The sequence below is a fragment of the Ursus arctos genome, unplaced genomic scaffold, assembly GCF_023065955.2.
Source record: "Ursus arctos isolate Adak ecotype North America unplaced genomic scaffold, UrsArc2.0 scaffold_17, whole genome shotgun sequence".
NCBI classification, from domain to species: Eukaryota; Metazoa; Chordata; class Mammalia; order Carnivora; family Ursidae; genus Ursus; species Ursus arctos.
In genome coordinates, this window is record NW_026622841.1 from 2,908,100 (window position 1) to 2,922,363 (window position 14,264).

The following is a 14,264-nucleotide window of genomic DNA, read 5'->3' on the forward strand; positions in this document are numbered from 1 at the left end:
CAGTCTCTGTATATGTGACTTTTGGACATTAGATAACTGTATTCATTCATTAATTCAGCGTGCGTCCATGCAGCATCTACCTTGTGCCAGGTGTGCTGGATGCTGGCGATAGCAGTGCTTGGATAAAATGTGGTCGGTGTTTTTGGAGCTCAGATCATTTTGGGGAGCGGCAGAGAGGACACGTACCCGCACACAACACCGAGGAGGACAGATGCCAGGGAAACAGCGAGTGGCGGGAGTGGATGTGCGAGGGTGTCTTATTTTATGGAGAGTGGTCTGGGAGGGGCTCCTTGGGGAGGGAGCAGAGCCTGGAGAATTCCTGGGGCCTGTGTGGCGGTGGCTGTCTGCGTGGGAAGCCCACTCTGCTGGTTAGTGGACGCGCTGGTCTGGATGAGGCGGAATGCAGCTCTCATGGTCAAACCTTTGTTCCATTACGGCCCAAGGAGGTGTTCTGCAGACCATTTCAGTGACTTTGTTCTGTACTTTGTAAAATATTCCTGCTGTACCTTAGGTGACCAGGCGCTCGCTCAGTCACATGTATTTTAGGGCAGAAGAGCGTAAAAGAAAGGGAGGAAAGCTTGAGATACCCAAACCTGGAATAGAGTCTCCGTTCTCCCAGATGGCCCGTAGCTCCGTTACGCAGAAAGCGTGGCGGTTGGACCATGTTGGGTGTGGATCAGCTCCCCCTCTGGGCACCCCCGGCTCTCTGCTCAGAGCCTGCAGGGTCTCCCAGTGCTCCACGGCCCACCAGGGAAGCTTTATTATCTTGCTTTCCCTGGAGCCTACTTCGAACTTGTTGAATGCTGGTTTCTGGTTGAAGAGCTGCGTGCCCCCCAGAGCCTTCTTGACCAAGAGATTCAAAACCTGTTCCCCACGGTCTTGCAGTTTTGTCTCCTCTCGACCCTGGAGCTCTTTACCCTCTGCTTTTCTGTCCAGCTCCTGATTTTCATGGGGACGAAGTGCGAAGGATCACACACGGTCTTCCACGACCCTAGAGTGTCCCTGTCGTGTGCTTGGTGCCACCCGCTCCCCGTGCCCTCAGCCCCGTTCCCGAGGGCAGCCTGGCTGGCGGGCAGTGAGGAGCTGGCCTGGCCACCGGCGGGCCCTGGACATGAGCGACTTGGCTCTGTGGGAAGGCTGCCGGTGTGGGGCAGTGACGCTGTGCGTGTGGACAGACCAGCCACGCTCCCGCTTCTTCTGGGCTTCTGTTACGGACGGTGGTAGCTGATAACATTCCGTAAGACCCGCGGATGCTGGAATCCGAATTAGTCCTCTGTGTTCACAGCCTAGCTTACTGGGGTGGGACACTGGAGAGACCGGCCACACGTCCGTGGATAATGGGGGCAAGTCAGTCTGTGGGAAATCTTCTGATGCCACTCAGTACACAGCTGCTTGCAGGGACCAGAACTTCACCGTGAAGGGCCCATTGGGGGTGTTTTGTGCAGAAGGAGGCCTACTGTAAGGAAGGGCCTTCCTGGTTTTGTGCTTAGCATGGAGTTTTGGGTTTTGTGTTTTGTGTTTTGTTTGAACCAGAAGAGTGGGAAGGTAAATTATAATGAACCTGAAAAGAGAGGCAAACAGCCCGAGTCACTCAGTGGACAGAGGAACCTACGGCAGCCCGTGCTCACGAGTCAGCGACTGTAGGAGAACCCGAGGCTAGAAATACGGCCCCATCCCAGTGCCTCCCCTGCCACGAGACGCCGCGTCCCCCGGGCACCACCCCCCCCCGTTACCGAGGACGCGCTGCACAGCTGCTAGTGTTCAAGTTCTAATCACACAGCGACAAAGCGTTTTTTAAAAGGTGGTGTGCCCCCCTAAACCTCGCTCACACGTACATGTGCAGAACGGGCTCGCACGGAGAAATGAGGGCACTGGAGAAGCACGTGACAGCAGCGGCTTGTGGTCCCCTGTCGCTGGGTCCCTTAGAGCTTCGGGGCTGGGGGCAGGTGGCCCTGCGCAGTCACTCGGTTCCTAGGAGCTGACTTGGGCTTCTGTGTGCCTGTCCCCGGGAGAAGTGGCCACGCGTCCACCTCGGTCTCCCCTGTGGCCACGTCCTCTGTGACTCCCAGGTGTCGTCCTGTGTTGACCCCACTGCTCTTCAGTCTTGGCCACTGTTTGAATCACCCCAAGTTCTTTGTAAAAAAAGCTGATGGAGCAGGGCCCTCCCCTGAAAGGCTGGCTCTCGGTCCGGGCTTGGGCATTTCTTACCCGTGATGGTTCGTGTGGTTCCGGGTGATTCTAGTGTGCAGACAATGCTTCCCTTGATGAATAAATCATTCCTTCGTTCATCCCACACTGAGTGAATGTCAAAGTTTGAGGCAGTGCAGCCATCAGCCCTCTTTTCTAGGTAGAAGAGTCCAAGATCCTGCAAGCCTTTTTCATCTTGCTCGGTTTCCAGAAACCTCCCCCAGTAGGCCGGTTCTGGACATGCTCCCGTTCATCTTGTTTCCTCTTAGTGTGTGGCTCAGAGCTGGGCCTGGGCTCTTCCAGCTAGATGTCTGCCTGAGGATGCTTTCTTGATCTAACACACTGGGCTTGTGGTCCCCTAGGGCCCTGGAGTCTTTTTCACAGCACAGCTCTTAAGCCAGACCTTTCACTTCCTGTGCTTTCTGTTTTTCCTCATGGGACTTCATGTTATTTTTCAGCCTTTGTTCCATCTTGTTGAAAACTTTTGAGTCTTTGTTCTGTTGCTGAAGGTTTTGGCTGTCTCTCCTAGCTGAGTGTCAGTCTCAGATCTGATAAACTTGTCTAGTTGCATTTCTTCATTGAGGCCACTGGTAAAAATGGTGGTGGGATCACAGACACTAGCATCCTTCAGAGACCTTCCTCCCTGTCGGTCCTGGGCAGGGGCATTGGGTCAGCTCACAGTCCAGCTCAGAGTCCTCAATGCAGCCTCGCTTCATCTGGTCCCCAGATGGTCAGGAGAGGCCGGGCCCATGCGCCGAGTGACCAGTGTCATAAGCCTCTCCACAGAGGGCATCGTGCTGGACAGTCCATGGGCTGTTATGGTGCTGGGTGGTTTTTTTGCCAAACCTGGGATAAAATATTTTGAAACTCATCCTATTTTATAAACAAAAACACCAAGGCACGCAGAATTTGCCTTGTATTTCTCAGCATGTTTTGACGGTGTTAACGTTTCCACATGCTGCCTCCGTTGCCGTTGAGTGCCGTCAGGTTCTGGGTGGTGAAGAGTGAAAGTATTTAAGCGTCACTGTGCAGGCGTGCCCACGTGTCCGTGTTCTGTGGTCGTGGTGGAGGGCCTGGGGAAGAACACGTGGACACATGTGGCCGAGCGGAGCGCACCTCACGGAGATGCAGGTGCTGCTGTGTCTCCTTTGGCTCCGGGGGTGCTCGGCGCGCACACCCCGCCCAGGAGCAGAGCCACACCCGGCTCCCCTCCCAGGAGCCAGGCTGCGCGGGCAGTGGGCTGTGTTCTCACAGAAGGCAGTATCCTCCCGACACACAGCCCGGGAGGGGAGCCGGGTGAGAATCCCGCTGCACGGCCTCCAGACGCCCTTGGTGCTTTGTCCTCCTTCGTGCGGAGGAGAGACGTGTGGGTGATGCCCAGGCACCGTGGCTGCTGAGCTCCGGCTGCTGGAAGGCCGTGAGACGTAGTCAAGGTGTTCGGCTGCGTCGATAAAATGTCACATGTGGGCGAGGGCATCAGTTTGCAGGGACCAACAGTGGAAAATATGAAGGAATTACACTAAGAATTTATCTGTTAAAAAGGAAATTATAGTGATAAAGAGTTGGAAAAGACTAGGTAAAGACCTTGCAAGAGACGGCAGTACAGTTGTTGAAGGACCTCTTGGTGGTGACCCTGTAAAGCCAGTTTGGGTTTGGGCAGAGGAAAGTTCTGTTTCCAAGATGCTTTAGGATGAGGGCTGCATCACCCAATTTTTTGTTTTTTTGTTTTTTTTTGTTTTGTTTTTAAAGAATCTCAGCGATGGAGCTCCGATCTTCCTTGCATAATTTTAATAGCTTGGAAGTTTTATCCTCTCTTAATCTCTAAGACAGCGCCCCTCACTTCCCTGCCAGCCCGAAGTCTAATGAGGCTGACACTGAAAGCAGTGTTTGCAGTTGCCCGTGTCGTGCTCGTCCGGTGGACTTGGCTGCATGTGGGTCCACAGCTCTGGTGTGTGCGGGTCGCTGGGTCCCCTGGCAGCCCTGCCGCGAGTCCCCAGAGCTTGCGGGGCCCAAGCACCGGGCAGGACCTGCAGGCGCTCCCTGGGGACCTGGAGAGGCTGGGCGGCAGCAGAGCCCGTCCCATGTGTACGGCTGCACCATCATAGCCGTTACTCACAGGGTCAGTGATGACCCTGATGAAGCGAGTATATGGGGAGAGGTGGGCCGAGCAGCCAACTCAGCGAAGCGCCTTGTGTAGAGAATGCGAGAAGCAGCGCGTCAGAGCGAGAGTCGGAGAGCCCGCGTGCAGGAGTGGAAATGCGCTGTGGCCCGCGGCCCTGTCGTCCATCCCCTGCATCGGGGCAAGAACAGGACCCGGGCCCACGGCTCCTTGGGGCCATTCCCGGGGCTCGCTCGCCTCCGTGGAGTAACAACACACAGGCCTGCTTTCAGTTGTGGGTTTTTAATGGCGAGGGGAAAAGAAAAGAGGTGGTAATGGGCACTAAGAATTAAAAATACGTCAGATTGTCGGTTTTTCCCATTCTGAACTGTCCCTCAGGAGTTAGATGGCCACTGGGAAGCAGTCCCTCCTTTTTCTCGCGACCAGTTTCCCGTGACACCAGCTTTGCCCCCACCCCGTCGATGGCTCTGATGACCCCGTGTCATGTCACATGTTTCTTGTGATCTGGTGTCTTGGTCAGAGGTATTGGAAGTTCTGCTGTGATGTTTTATAATCCTTTCTGGGAGCATAAAATGTGGGGACTTGGACGGATGTGCTTCGAACCCCCCACAGATGTACAGTGTCAGGTTACGCTGGCCTCTCTTTCAACTTTGGAATTCGGTGCATAGTCTCTGGCATGTGTTTTCATAAATCCGTGCTCCTTTAATACAGGGAAAGTGAGGGCCCCAGCCCCGGCGTTTCTCTTTGAACATTTTGAAAGTGACTTTGACATTCTGAGCATCAGTGGGAAGTGAACAAAGGCCACGAGGTTTCCACACGTTTATTCCCAGTTTAAGCAACCTCTTATCAGCAGAGATTTCCAGGGCTGCTCAGTGCACCTTCCGGGGAACAGGACATGATACTCAGGACAGGCAGACATCCCCAAAGTGGCTCACATGTTAGCATTTTGGTGTGACAGGGATCTGAAAATTTATCTGTCCTGTGTCCTCTTATCTCCTCACCCATTCTGCTCATCACTGCATACTGGTCACATGTTTTATGTGGGACGTAATCCTTTAAAGTTGCATGGGAGTGGTTCACTGACTACCTACTAATTAAAACTGCACATTTGTTACTTTGCGCTCCTCTGATCTCCGTCAAAATGCACTCTCTGAAGGGTGCCTTCCTGCTTCCATGAAGATCAGTTTGGAATACATTTTTTAAAAATACCGATTTGATGGGATTCCTGAGCCTTAACTCCAAAAAATATACTTGGAAAATTTTTAAAGAACCTTTTTTATAAATAGACACCTACATTCCACTGCAATGTTTAAGTCTCTAAATATTCTTAAATAAAGACCAGCAATGTTGGGCCTTGCCATAAGGGGGCACCCAACACTTTCACCCATTGCAACGGTGACAGGTGTTGTATCCACGATGAAAAGCTTGTGTTCTGTGGTTTGGAGAGGTTTGAGATATCCGGGAATGTTTGTACCTTGCAAATGTTGACCTCACTACACTTGGAGTCCATCAGGGCAAATGTAAAATGGAGTTTCTGTCAAGTTGTGTTGTCCCCTCGGGGGAATTCTGCAGTCTGGTCTGGTTCCGCAGAGGCTACAGCACGGCAGGTCTGAGGGGCGCGGAGCCCCGCTCCCACCTGGTGCTCATGCCCCCATGCAGCCTGGTGTGGGAAGAGGCAGGCCTCCCTGTGCAGGGTGTCCGGTGCACCCGCCCTGTCTGTCTTGCAGGAGCACTGCGGGTGGGAACTCCAGGGGCAGAGAATTCAGGGTCCCCGTCCTGGGCATCCCTCCAGGGAGAGGCGGGGATGAGTAGCCTCAGAGTCATAGGGACCCTTTCTGGATCAGTCTGAAGTCGACCTGTAGCCCAGAAATGTCTGGGGCAGCCATGGGATCCCCCGGGGCAAAGTGAACCGTTTCAGGCCCAGCCTCTGCATGACCACGGGCTGCATCTCAACATCTCTGGGTCTTCTTGCCTTAAGTCCACGGGATCCCTAACCGTGACTGCGTTTAGAGAGTTCTCTGAAAGTCGGGAAGCCTCGTGCTAGTACAGAGCAGGCATTTCTTGGTGTTTGATGTAACTAGTTAGCCTCTGCTAATCAGTAACTGCGTAGTTATAGATAACTAGATTTTATCTCTCCTGACAGTCTACAGAGTTAATCAACTGAAAGAAGAAACCCCACCCCAAATACCATCCTTTTGCCCTTAAATCTGGCCCGCTCTTGACAGTGTTGTGGGGAGGAGCCCCGCGGTTTCCCGAGGACCCGTGCCCCTCTGCGCGAGAGGGCCACAGTGCCTTTGGGTGTGCTGCTGTATCTCCTTCTGTCTGATGAGAAATGGTAACGTCACGTTTTACGTTTTGATCCTCCAGGGGGAAAGCCACACCGCTTCTGCTTTTCTGAAGAGACAGCATCGACCGTGCTCGCCAACGGAGACCAGAGTCACGCGCCTGGGAGTAACGCGTCAGACACGGGCACCGCGGAGCCCAGAGCGGGGAGTGCCGCTTCTGTGTCTGCACTCGAAAACAGGGGCCGAGATGCTTGCAAGAGAGCAGAACAGCCCAGGTTTTCCGTGGACTTCAAGATGCCGGCGTTTCACCTGAAGCAGGAGGTCGCCATCTCCAGGGACACCGCAGACTTCCCTTCACATTCGGATCAGACTTTTCCAGAAGGAGCAGACCTGCAGCTCTCGTCCGAGAGCCCGGCTCACCCCTTGAAGGAGAAGCTGTCTGATTTGCACACGAAGGAGCATGCGGCGGGGGGGAGGAAGGCGCCGGCCCCCGACCTGATCCCACTAGACCTCAGCGAGAGGTCGAGCCGGGACGACCCCAGCCACAAGGAGCTGGCCTCATCCCTGCAGGCTGCGCTGGCCATTCACCCGTGTCCTTACTGTGACCACAAGACGTACTACCCCGAGGTCCTGTGGATGCACACGCGTATCTGGCACAGGGTCAGCTGCAGCTCCATGGCCCCCCAGTGGATTCAGCCCAATGGTTACAAAAGCATCAGAAACAACCTGGTTTTCCTTGCCCGGAGCGGACGCACGGGCCCTCCGCCTGCCCTTGGGGGCAAAGAGTGCCAGCCTCTGCCCATCGCTCGGTTCACGCGCACTCAGGTGCCAAGAGGGGCGCCGGGGCCCAAGGGCAGTTCCTCGCCCCTGGGCATGACCACGAAAGCCGCTAGCATGCCGAAGAGCAAGGAGAGCCATTCCGGGGCCCCCTGTGCGCTTTGGGTGGCCAGCCCCGACGGGCCCCGGCAGGCCAAACCTGGCCATGGCCCTGAGCCACACGGTGCCCCCACACAGCTGCCCCTGCCGAAGCCCAGGCAGGAGGCCAGCCCCAGACCGGGGCCCGCGGCGGGCGGCGGTGGCTTCAGCCGAAGTGCCACCCCCACGCCCTCCGTCATCGCTCGGGCAGGCACCCAGCCCCCGACCAGCAGCAGGCCAGGGGACAAGTATATTATCCCTCCTGCGGGGGCCAGCCTTGGCCCCCCGAATAAGCACAGTGCCCCGGACCCCCTGAAAGCCAAATTCAGCCCTCAGCCTCAGGGTCAGCCACATGTGAAAGGCGATGGGGGCCCCCCTCTACCTCCCCGCGAGCCCTCCTCCAAGGCCGGTCAGGAGCTGCGGCCACTGGCCAGCTGTGGAGCGGGCCCCAGGGGGAACGCAGCCTTGCAGGCCCAGTCCACCCTGCACGCCAGCAAGCCGGAGCCCGCGTCGGACAGCCACGAGAAGCGCCTGGACATCCTCAATATATTTAAGACGTACATTCCAAAGGACTTTGCTTCTCTGTACCAGAGCTGGGGTGCCAACGGTCCTGCGCTGGAGCACGGAGGTAAGACGAGCGGGCCCCTCCCTGCCCCCTGAGGAGCACTGTTGCGACGGTCCTTGGCCGGCCGTACGGAGGAGCCTCTCCTTAGGAGGTGGGGAAGCTGCCTGCCGGCTGGCTGCTGTCTCAGTGCAGAACAGAGAGTGAGGCAGGTGCACCCCTCTCCTGCCCCCACAGCTCTGCCCGCTGGGGTACAGGTGCCTGGTGCTGGGGCTGTGAAGCTGCCGTCCCCGTGGGGCTTCCCTCCTGGTGATGAATTCAGAAAAGCTGACATTTGACAGGAGCAGGCAGCCTTGATGCCCCTCACATCCTTTGTCCTTTTATTTTTATTTTTTATTTTTTAAGTAAGCTCTTTGCCCACCATGGGGCTCGAACTCCTGACCCTGAGATCGAGGGTCACACGCTCTACCGACTGAGCCAGCCGGGTGCCCCTTCCTTTGTCATTTTAAACAAAGAATCAGTAGATATTCTTTGTCTCTTTTCTCTCAAAAGGCAGGAATGTTCATTTGAAGTGACTATTCTAAGTTTATTTCTGTAGATACGTAATTTAAAAATACGTGGCAGCTCACTGGTGTTAGTAAACAAACCCTGCAGAGTGTGACTGTACCATATACAGTTTGGGGGACGGGCTTGTGCCCAAATTCCAGGAAAGATATGCCTTCAATGGCCATTTTCCTTTCCTGCCAGCGTCTGGGTCTTGGCGCCTCGTCATGAGGTTGATGAGGAACCGCGGGGACCACACGCTGGGTGGGGTGCCCTCCTCCCGAGCATGAATTATGGGTAGCCCTCCCTGAACAGCACTGGGAGATCAAAGGATTTGCTCTTCACAAACGAAAACCCCGAGGAGCTCTGTCTCTCTGTTCAGTGCCTGTCTGTGAACTGAATTGTTCGTCGTGCACCTGTCATTAAAGTGCTTACCCCCAAAAATGACCTTGAGATCCGCCTCAAATTCCAGCAAGTTGGAAGCACTTTTGGGGAATGTGGTTCAAGGTTTGGTGGAAGCTGCGGGACAGTGAGATACCCCACCTCCACTGTGAGAGGTGCCTGGCCGAGGAAGGTGGGTCTTTCCCCGAGTTCCTGGCCGTCTCCAGGAACCGCGGGGCCTGCCCGGATCGATGGGAGCTCTGGAGCCATCCTGGCTTGGCGAGCAGGGCCTTCGGCTCATGAGGAAACACGAGGGTGTTTTCTGACTAGGGAAACACCGGGGGGTGCCACAGTCTTGGAGATTTTGCCAGTGGGGTCATTCGAGGCTGGTGTCGTTCCTCTGTGCTCAGAGCCAGCACGTCTTGGGAACTTTCTAGACTGAAGCTAGAAGTGTGGCTGGCCGGAGATCGTTGAGACGCACTCTACGCCGAGGTGCCCGTGAGGCACAGCATGCCCTTGTGTCTACGACTCTTGTGCCTTCGGACAGAGTGCTCCGTGCCGGCGTGTAGCGGGGCACACGCTCTTGCGGGTGGTGGATTGCGGCTGGCATGTGGCTTCGTGTTTTCACATTTTCAGATTTCAGTGAAACTGAGTGAGCTTTGCACAGTCTCGGCGATGTTGTCCAGGTGTGCGGATTATTTGCTGTGGAATGGAATATCAGCGTATCGGTTGACCTTTAGCCCTCATGGTGGCCTCATTGCTTTAGGTTTGGGTTTTCTTGGATCCAAAAGCCGAGACGTTGCGGGCACCCGATAGTGGGTGAGTGTCACTGGGTACCCATGTTCCTGGCAGCCATGACCCTCTGTCCGGTCCTTCCTGGGGACTGTGGCCTCCAGCACCCTGAGCGAGGGCCTCACATCACTGTGTCAGTGGCTTCCGCTCAGCGTCCAGACCTGTGACGCGTCACACACAGCCGCACCTGCCAGTTCACACCTGGTGAGCAGCATTCCCGCCTCCGTGACGGCCCTTCATGCTGCCCGTGTGTCAGTGCTGTGGTTGCTTTTACCCCCCAAAAAAGTAGAAGTGAGTTTCAAGGTAAGGTTTTGAGAATTTCAGATGACAGATTGGAAGTACACAGTAGCCTGAAATGTTTTCCTTTTCTTAAAAATTTTAAAAGAAATGGTTCTCAGGGTTTTATGTGTTTTTTAAAGAGAGGTTCCGTATTTATCTTGTAAATGAGAGAAATGCTAAATTGTCCGTAACACGTATGTGCTCCTCTTGGGTTATTGGCTCTGCCGTGTCTACACTGAAATACAGCTGGGTGTGAGCTAGCAGATGTAGGGTGTTTAAGTTCACGCTGACTTGGGTTTCTGAAGGGGAGTGTTCTGAACTTTTCGGCTGTAATATACTAATAAATGCATTTTTAGAACCATGGTTTCCCAGGTTTAGGGAAGAATGGGGATCGGTTTGTCTAGGTCCCTTGGCTGGTGTCTGTGTGGTGGCCGCATGGTTGGACGGGATGCTCCGGTGAGGGGGTTGCTCCCCTACATGGCCCTTCCCCCTGTGGCTCCCCTTGGGCTCTGGTCTCGACTTCGGGGCCAAGCCTGGGCCCTCCCGCAGGTAGGTCTCTTGATTCTTCGAACGGCTTGGCTGGTCTGCGCCCTGCTCGTGTGTCCCCTCTGTGGCCACCGGGCCCTCGCTGGTTTCTTTCTCCTCCTTGGAATGTTTATTTATGGCTCTTCAAGTGTTGGAGTGGCAGGAAATGCAGCAGGCTCGGCATGGCCTGACCGTCTGAGAGGTGAGCGGAGTACGAATGTTTCCTGTTACAGAGGCTCGACTTCCGTTGTCGTAGCCCGGGAAGTATGAGCAGCTCCCCAGATCCCATCACCAACACGTTTCTGAATGTGCCCGTGACTCGGATTCCTACAATTTTTGTCTTCCACCGGTTGCCCCGTATCCGTGGCTTTTGTGTACTATACCGTTGACTTCTCGTCATGATCTAGAAAATTAAGTTCATCTATATTCCAAGTCCTCTTTTTGGCCTGTCTGACTCGACGAGCCTGCCCGTGCTGTTCAGCTCCTGTTCTGTGGTCTCATGCATTTGCTGTGCCCGCCCCCCCCTCGGGGGTGTCACCTGCGGAGTCAAGGTTACAACTCCTCCATGCAGGCCGCCGGGGAGCGCACCGCCTGGCATCACGCTGTAGCAGGGGAGGCAGAAGTCTGCAGGACAGAACCTTCCAAGAAGAGTAGTCGTCTGTGTGCACGTGAAACGTTTGCAGGGGGCAGCGTGCTGCTGGTTTTCAGGGCCTGTGTTCTCCTCACACAGAAGGCCTGCAGTCCAGAGCCGCCTCCGAGACGTCGGCTTAGCGCACGTTAGGGCGGGGAGTTCTCAGAGGCCTTTTCCCCACGTGTGTTTTGACGAATGATGTTTGTGTGGAAGCCCTGCCAAGGGAGGATGGATGTTCTGTGGCGTGACCACTGTCACCTCCTGGAGGGACTCCGACTCCAACCCTCGAAGCCTGAAATGCACGGTGTTCCCTGTGATTGTTCTGCCACGAGGCTGGGAGGTCTGGAAACTTCTGTCTATAGAGTACGACTGTTCTGTTGATGGAATAGTCATAAAATAATACATTCCCTGGGTTTTCAGACTTCGTGGTCAGCCTATGTTGGGTGAGAATATGAATTTTAGAATAAAAACTTGAAGATAATAGGATGAGATTATTCTAGATGGAATAAGACATGAGGTCTGTTGTTGGGACTTGACAAAGTCACTTCTACCAAGGACACACGGATGTGAGGACGGCGAAAGCTGCGTGCTTCCTTTGTGTGGTTCTGTGCAGAGTCCATAGAAGGTGTCCAGCTCTGTTTCCCCTTTGCAGACAGGCACGTATGTTGCAGCACAACCGGGTAAAATTAACAGGCAGGGCTCCGGAGCGGAGTCCATGCCTGCCTCTGGAAGGCTCCCTCTGCCTTTTGCTTGGCCTCCTTCCCACACAACTCTAGTTTCTAGGTCACAGCGTTAGGGCTGTTTGCTCACCAGTCAGTCTTCAATTCAAATGAAGTTTATCACCTTTTTGATTAGCTCAAAATTTTGGAGTAGCTGGGGCACCATATTATTGACCATAAAGGGCAAAGGTCTGTTCTTAAAAAGTAAAGAGAAAATGATGTGCAAAACACACGGGAGAACAGTGTGTGTGTGTATGTGTGTGTGTGTCCGTGTGTCCCTGCACGTGTGTGCACGCGCTGGTGCATACTTAATTCAAGGAAATACGGTCGGCTGAGCAGAAGTGTTGGGTTTTTCTGCTGCGACGTTGGATGGGAGGTAGGCAGCTGACCGAGTTCCTCACAAAAACGTACTGAGGCGACGTAGTGTGTGAAACCGCCAAAGCCATGTTGTTGCTCACAATCCTTGCAGGTACCCGGTGTGGGCGTCGTTAGAATCCACACGGATGGCACGTCCCAGTACACCCGGGAGAGTCCGCACGACCAACGTGATTGCCAGGGAAGGTTCTCATAGGATGAGCCCGGGCCGTGCTTCTCATTCGAAGGAGCAGGCAACAGAATTGCTTTAGAAGCTGAGATCTTCCCGGATCAAACTGAGGAAGGAAAAATATTCCTAAAAGACGTGCCTAGTTAGCTGTCGGCAGAAGCTTCCACGTTGGGGATGTGTGCCCAGAACCGGGTGGGTGTGGGGCCTGGGACGTGCACAGCCATCTGAGGCAGGCTGCTAAGCCTCCCGTCGCCGCGGTGCTTGGGGACACACGCAGCGGCGGTGACGGGCCAGCGCCCGAGGACACTGGCCGGGCGGTGCTTTCCCCACTCCGTGACTGGGGCGCCCTGTCCACCTGGTCAGCGCCGTTTCATCAGGACAGTGGTGTGAGTGGGGGTTAAAACCTGTCGTCTTACCCTTCTGGTGTTCCTGAATGAGGCAGTGGGAGATCGAGGGCTTTGTGGGCAAGTTCTGCTGTTTCCCTGAGACCCATGTTGAAGGCTTGCTCGGTGAGAAATCGGACAGAGTCTGTCTTACAGCACACGCATGTCTTTAATGATTATGTCCATGACGTTGTCCGCAATGTAAAAGCGATTTTGCATTCTTTTGGTCTATGGACGCACTCTGAATTCGGCCAAGAATTTGGTTTCAGCTAATTTGATGGAGACCATTTGTCATCCTTTCCATTTGCCTTTTACGTTCACGTATCAGATGTTAGGGACAGACACAGTCAGCTCCGTGAGCATCATTTAAAACTATGTGTTGCTCCAGGCAGAACTTTTTCTTTTTTTTTTTTTTTAAAGATTTTATTTATTTATTTGACAGAGATAGAGACAGAGGCAGCCAGCGAGAGAGGGAACACAAGCAGGAGGAGTGGGAGAAGAAGAAGCAGGCTCATAGCGGAGGAGCCTGATGTGGGGCTTGACCCCGGAACGCCGGGATCACGCCCTGAGCCGAAGGCAGGCGCCTCACCGCTGTGCCACCCAGGCGCCCCATAAGCAGAACTTTTTCTGGTTGTTTTTTGGGCTGTGCTTCCGTCGAGTTACTGTTGAGCCGTGAGAATGGGGTTCAGGGGAGGCCCTCTGGAGCTGCTCCCCTTCCGTGAGCATTAGCTGTTCTTCAGAGAGATGCCCTGAAGCAGGCAAGGCACGGACAGGTGAGGGCCGTGCACCCCCGTTCTCACAGAAGGGAACATGGGGCCAGGGCCTTATGTCCGGCCCAATTCCCAGGTGTTCCGTCTATGCCCTGGAGGGCACGTGGGCACACAGGTAAGGGGCCAGGCAGGCAGTGTTGGTGGCGTGGTGGGGACAGGTGGCCAGGCCGCAGCCTCCCAGTCCCTGCACCTGGCCATCCCCGCGGCAGCACCCCGACCGGCGGGCGTTGGATGGCGGGAGGGCATGTGGTTGCCCGAAGGCCCTGCACCCGATCGGGCCACAGTGTGGGTTTCAGGTCGCTGTGATTTACGCTCCTCGCGGTCCTGCGTATGCCGGCTGTCAACAGAGCCTGGGGGAAGGCTGCTGGTTGTCCCCCAGGCCTGCAGGTGCCCCCATCACACTGTTAGACAGACTAATGATGTTTTCCTCTCGCCCCCTCCACTGCCGCCGCCCCACCTGCACACCACCCACGGCCACCGCCGCCCAGGGACGCTCCGGACGCAGGCCCGCCAAGGAGACTTCGTCTGCGTGGAGTGTGGGACGCGCTTCCACCAGCCCGGCCACCTCAGGGCCCACACGCGGGCCCACACAGGTACCCCGCCCGCCACCGGGCCTGGGCCACCCGCGG

At 55.3% G+C, this 14,264-nt stretch overlaps 1 protein-coding gene across 7 annotated transcripts in view; it reads left to right on the top strand.

Annotated features, from left to right (window-relative positions):
* The window catches only part of ZNF516 (zinc finger protein 516), a 196,983-nt gene that overhangs the window by 90,552 nt on the left and 92,167 nt on the right, over positions 1-14,264 (top strand). For 5 of the 7 annotated variants that reach the window (XM_044383092.3, XM_044383093.3, XM_048218437.2 and 2 more), the window contains exons 3-4: positions 6,674-8,134; positions 14,124-14,228. In XM_044383092.3, coding sequence (XP_044239027.2) covers positions 6,674-8,134; positions 14,124-14,228 — 1,566 coding nt within the window. The remainder of the gene's footprint in view (positions 1-6,673; positions 8,135-14,123; positions 14,229-14,264) is intronic. The other 2 variants (XM_048218441.2, XM_048218440.2) reach the window with 1 other exon arrangement.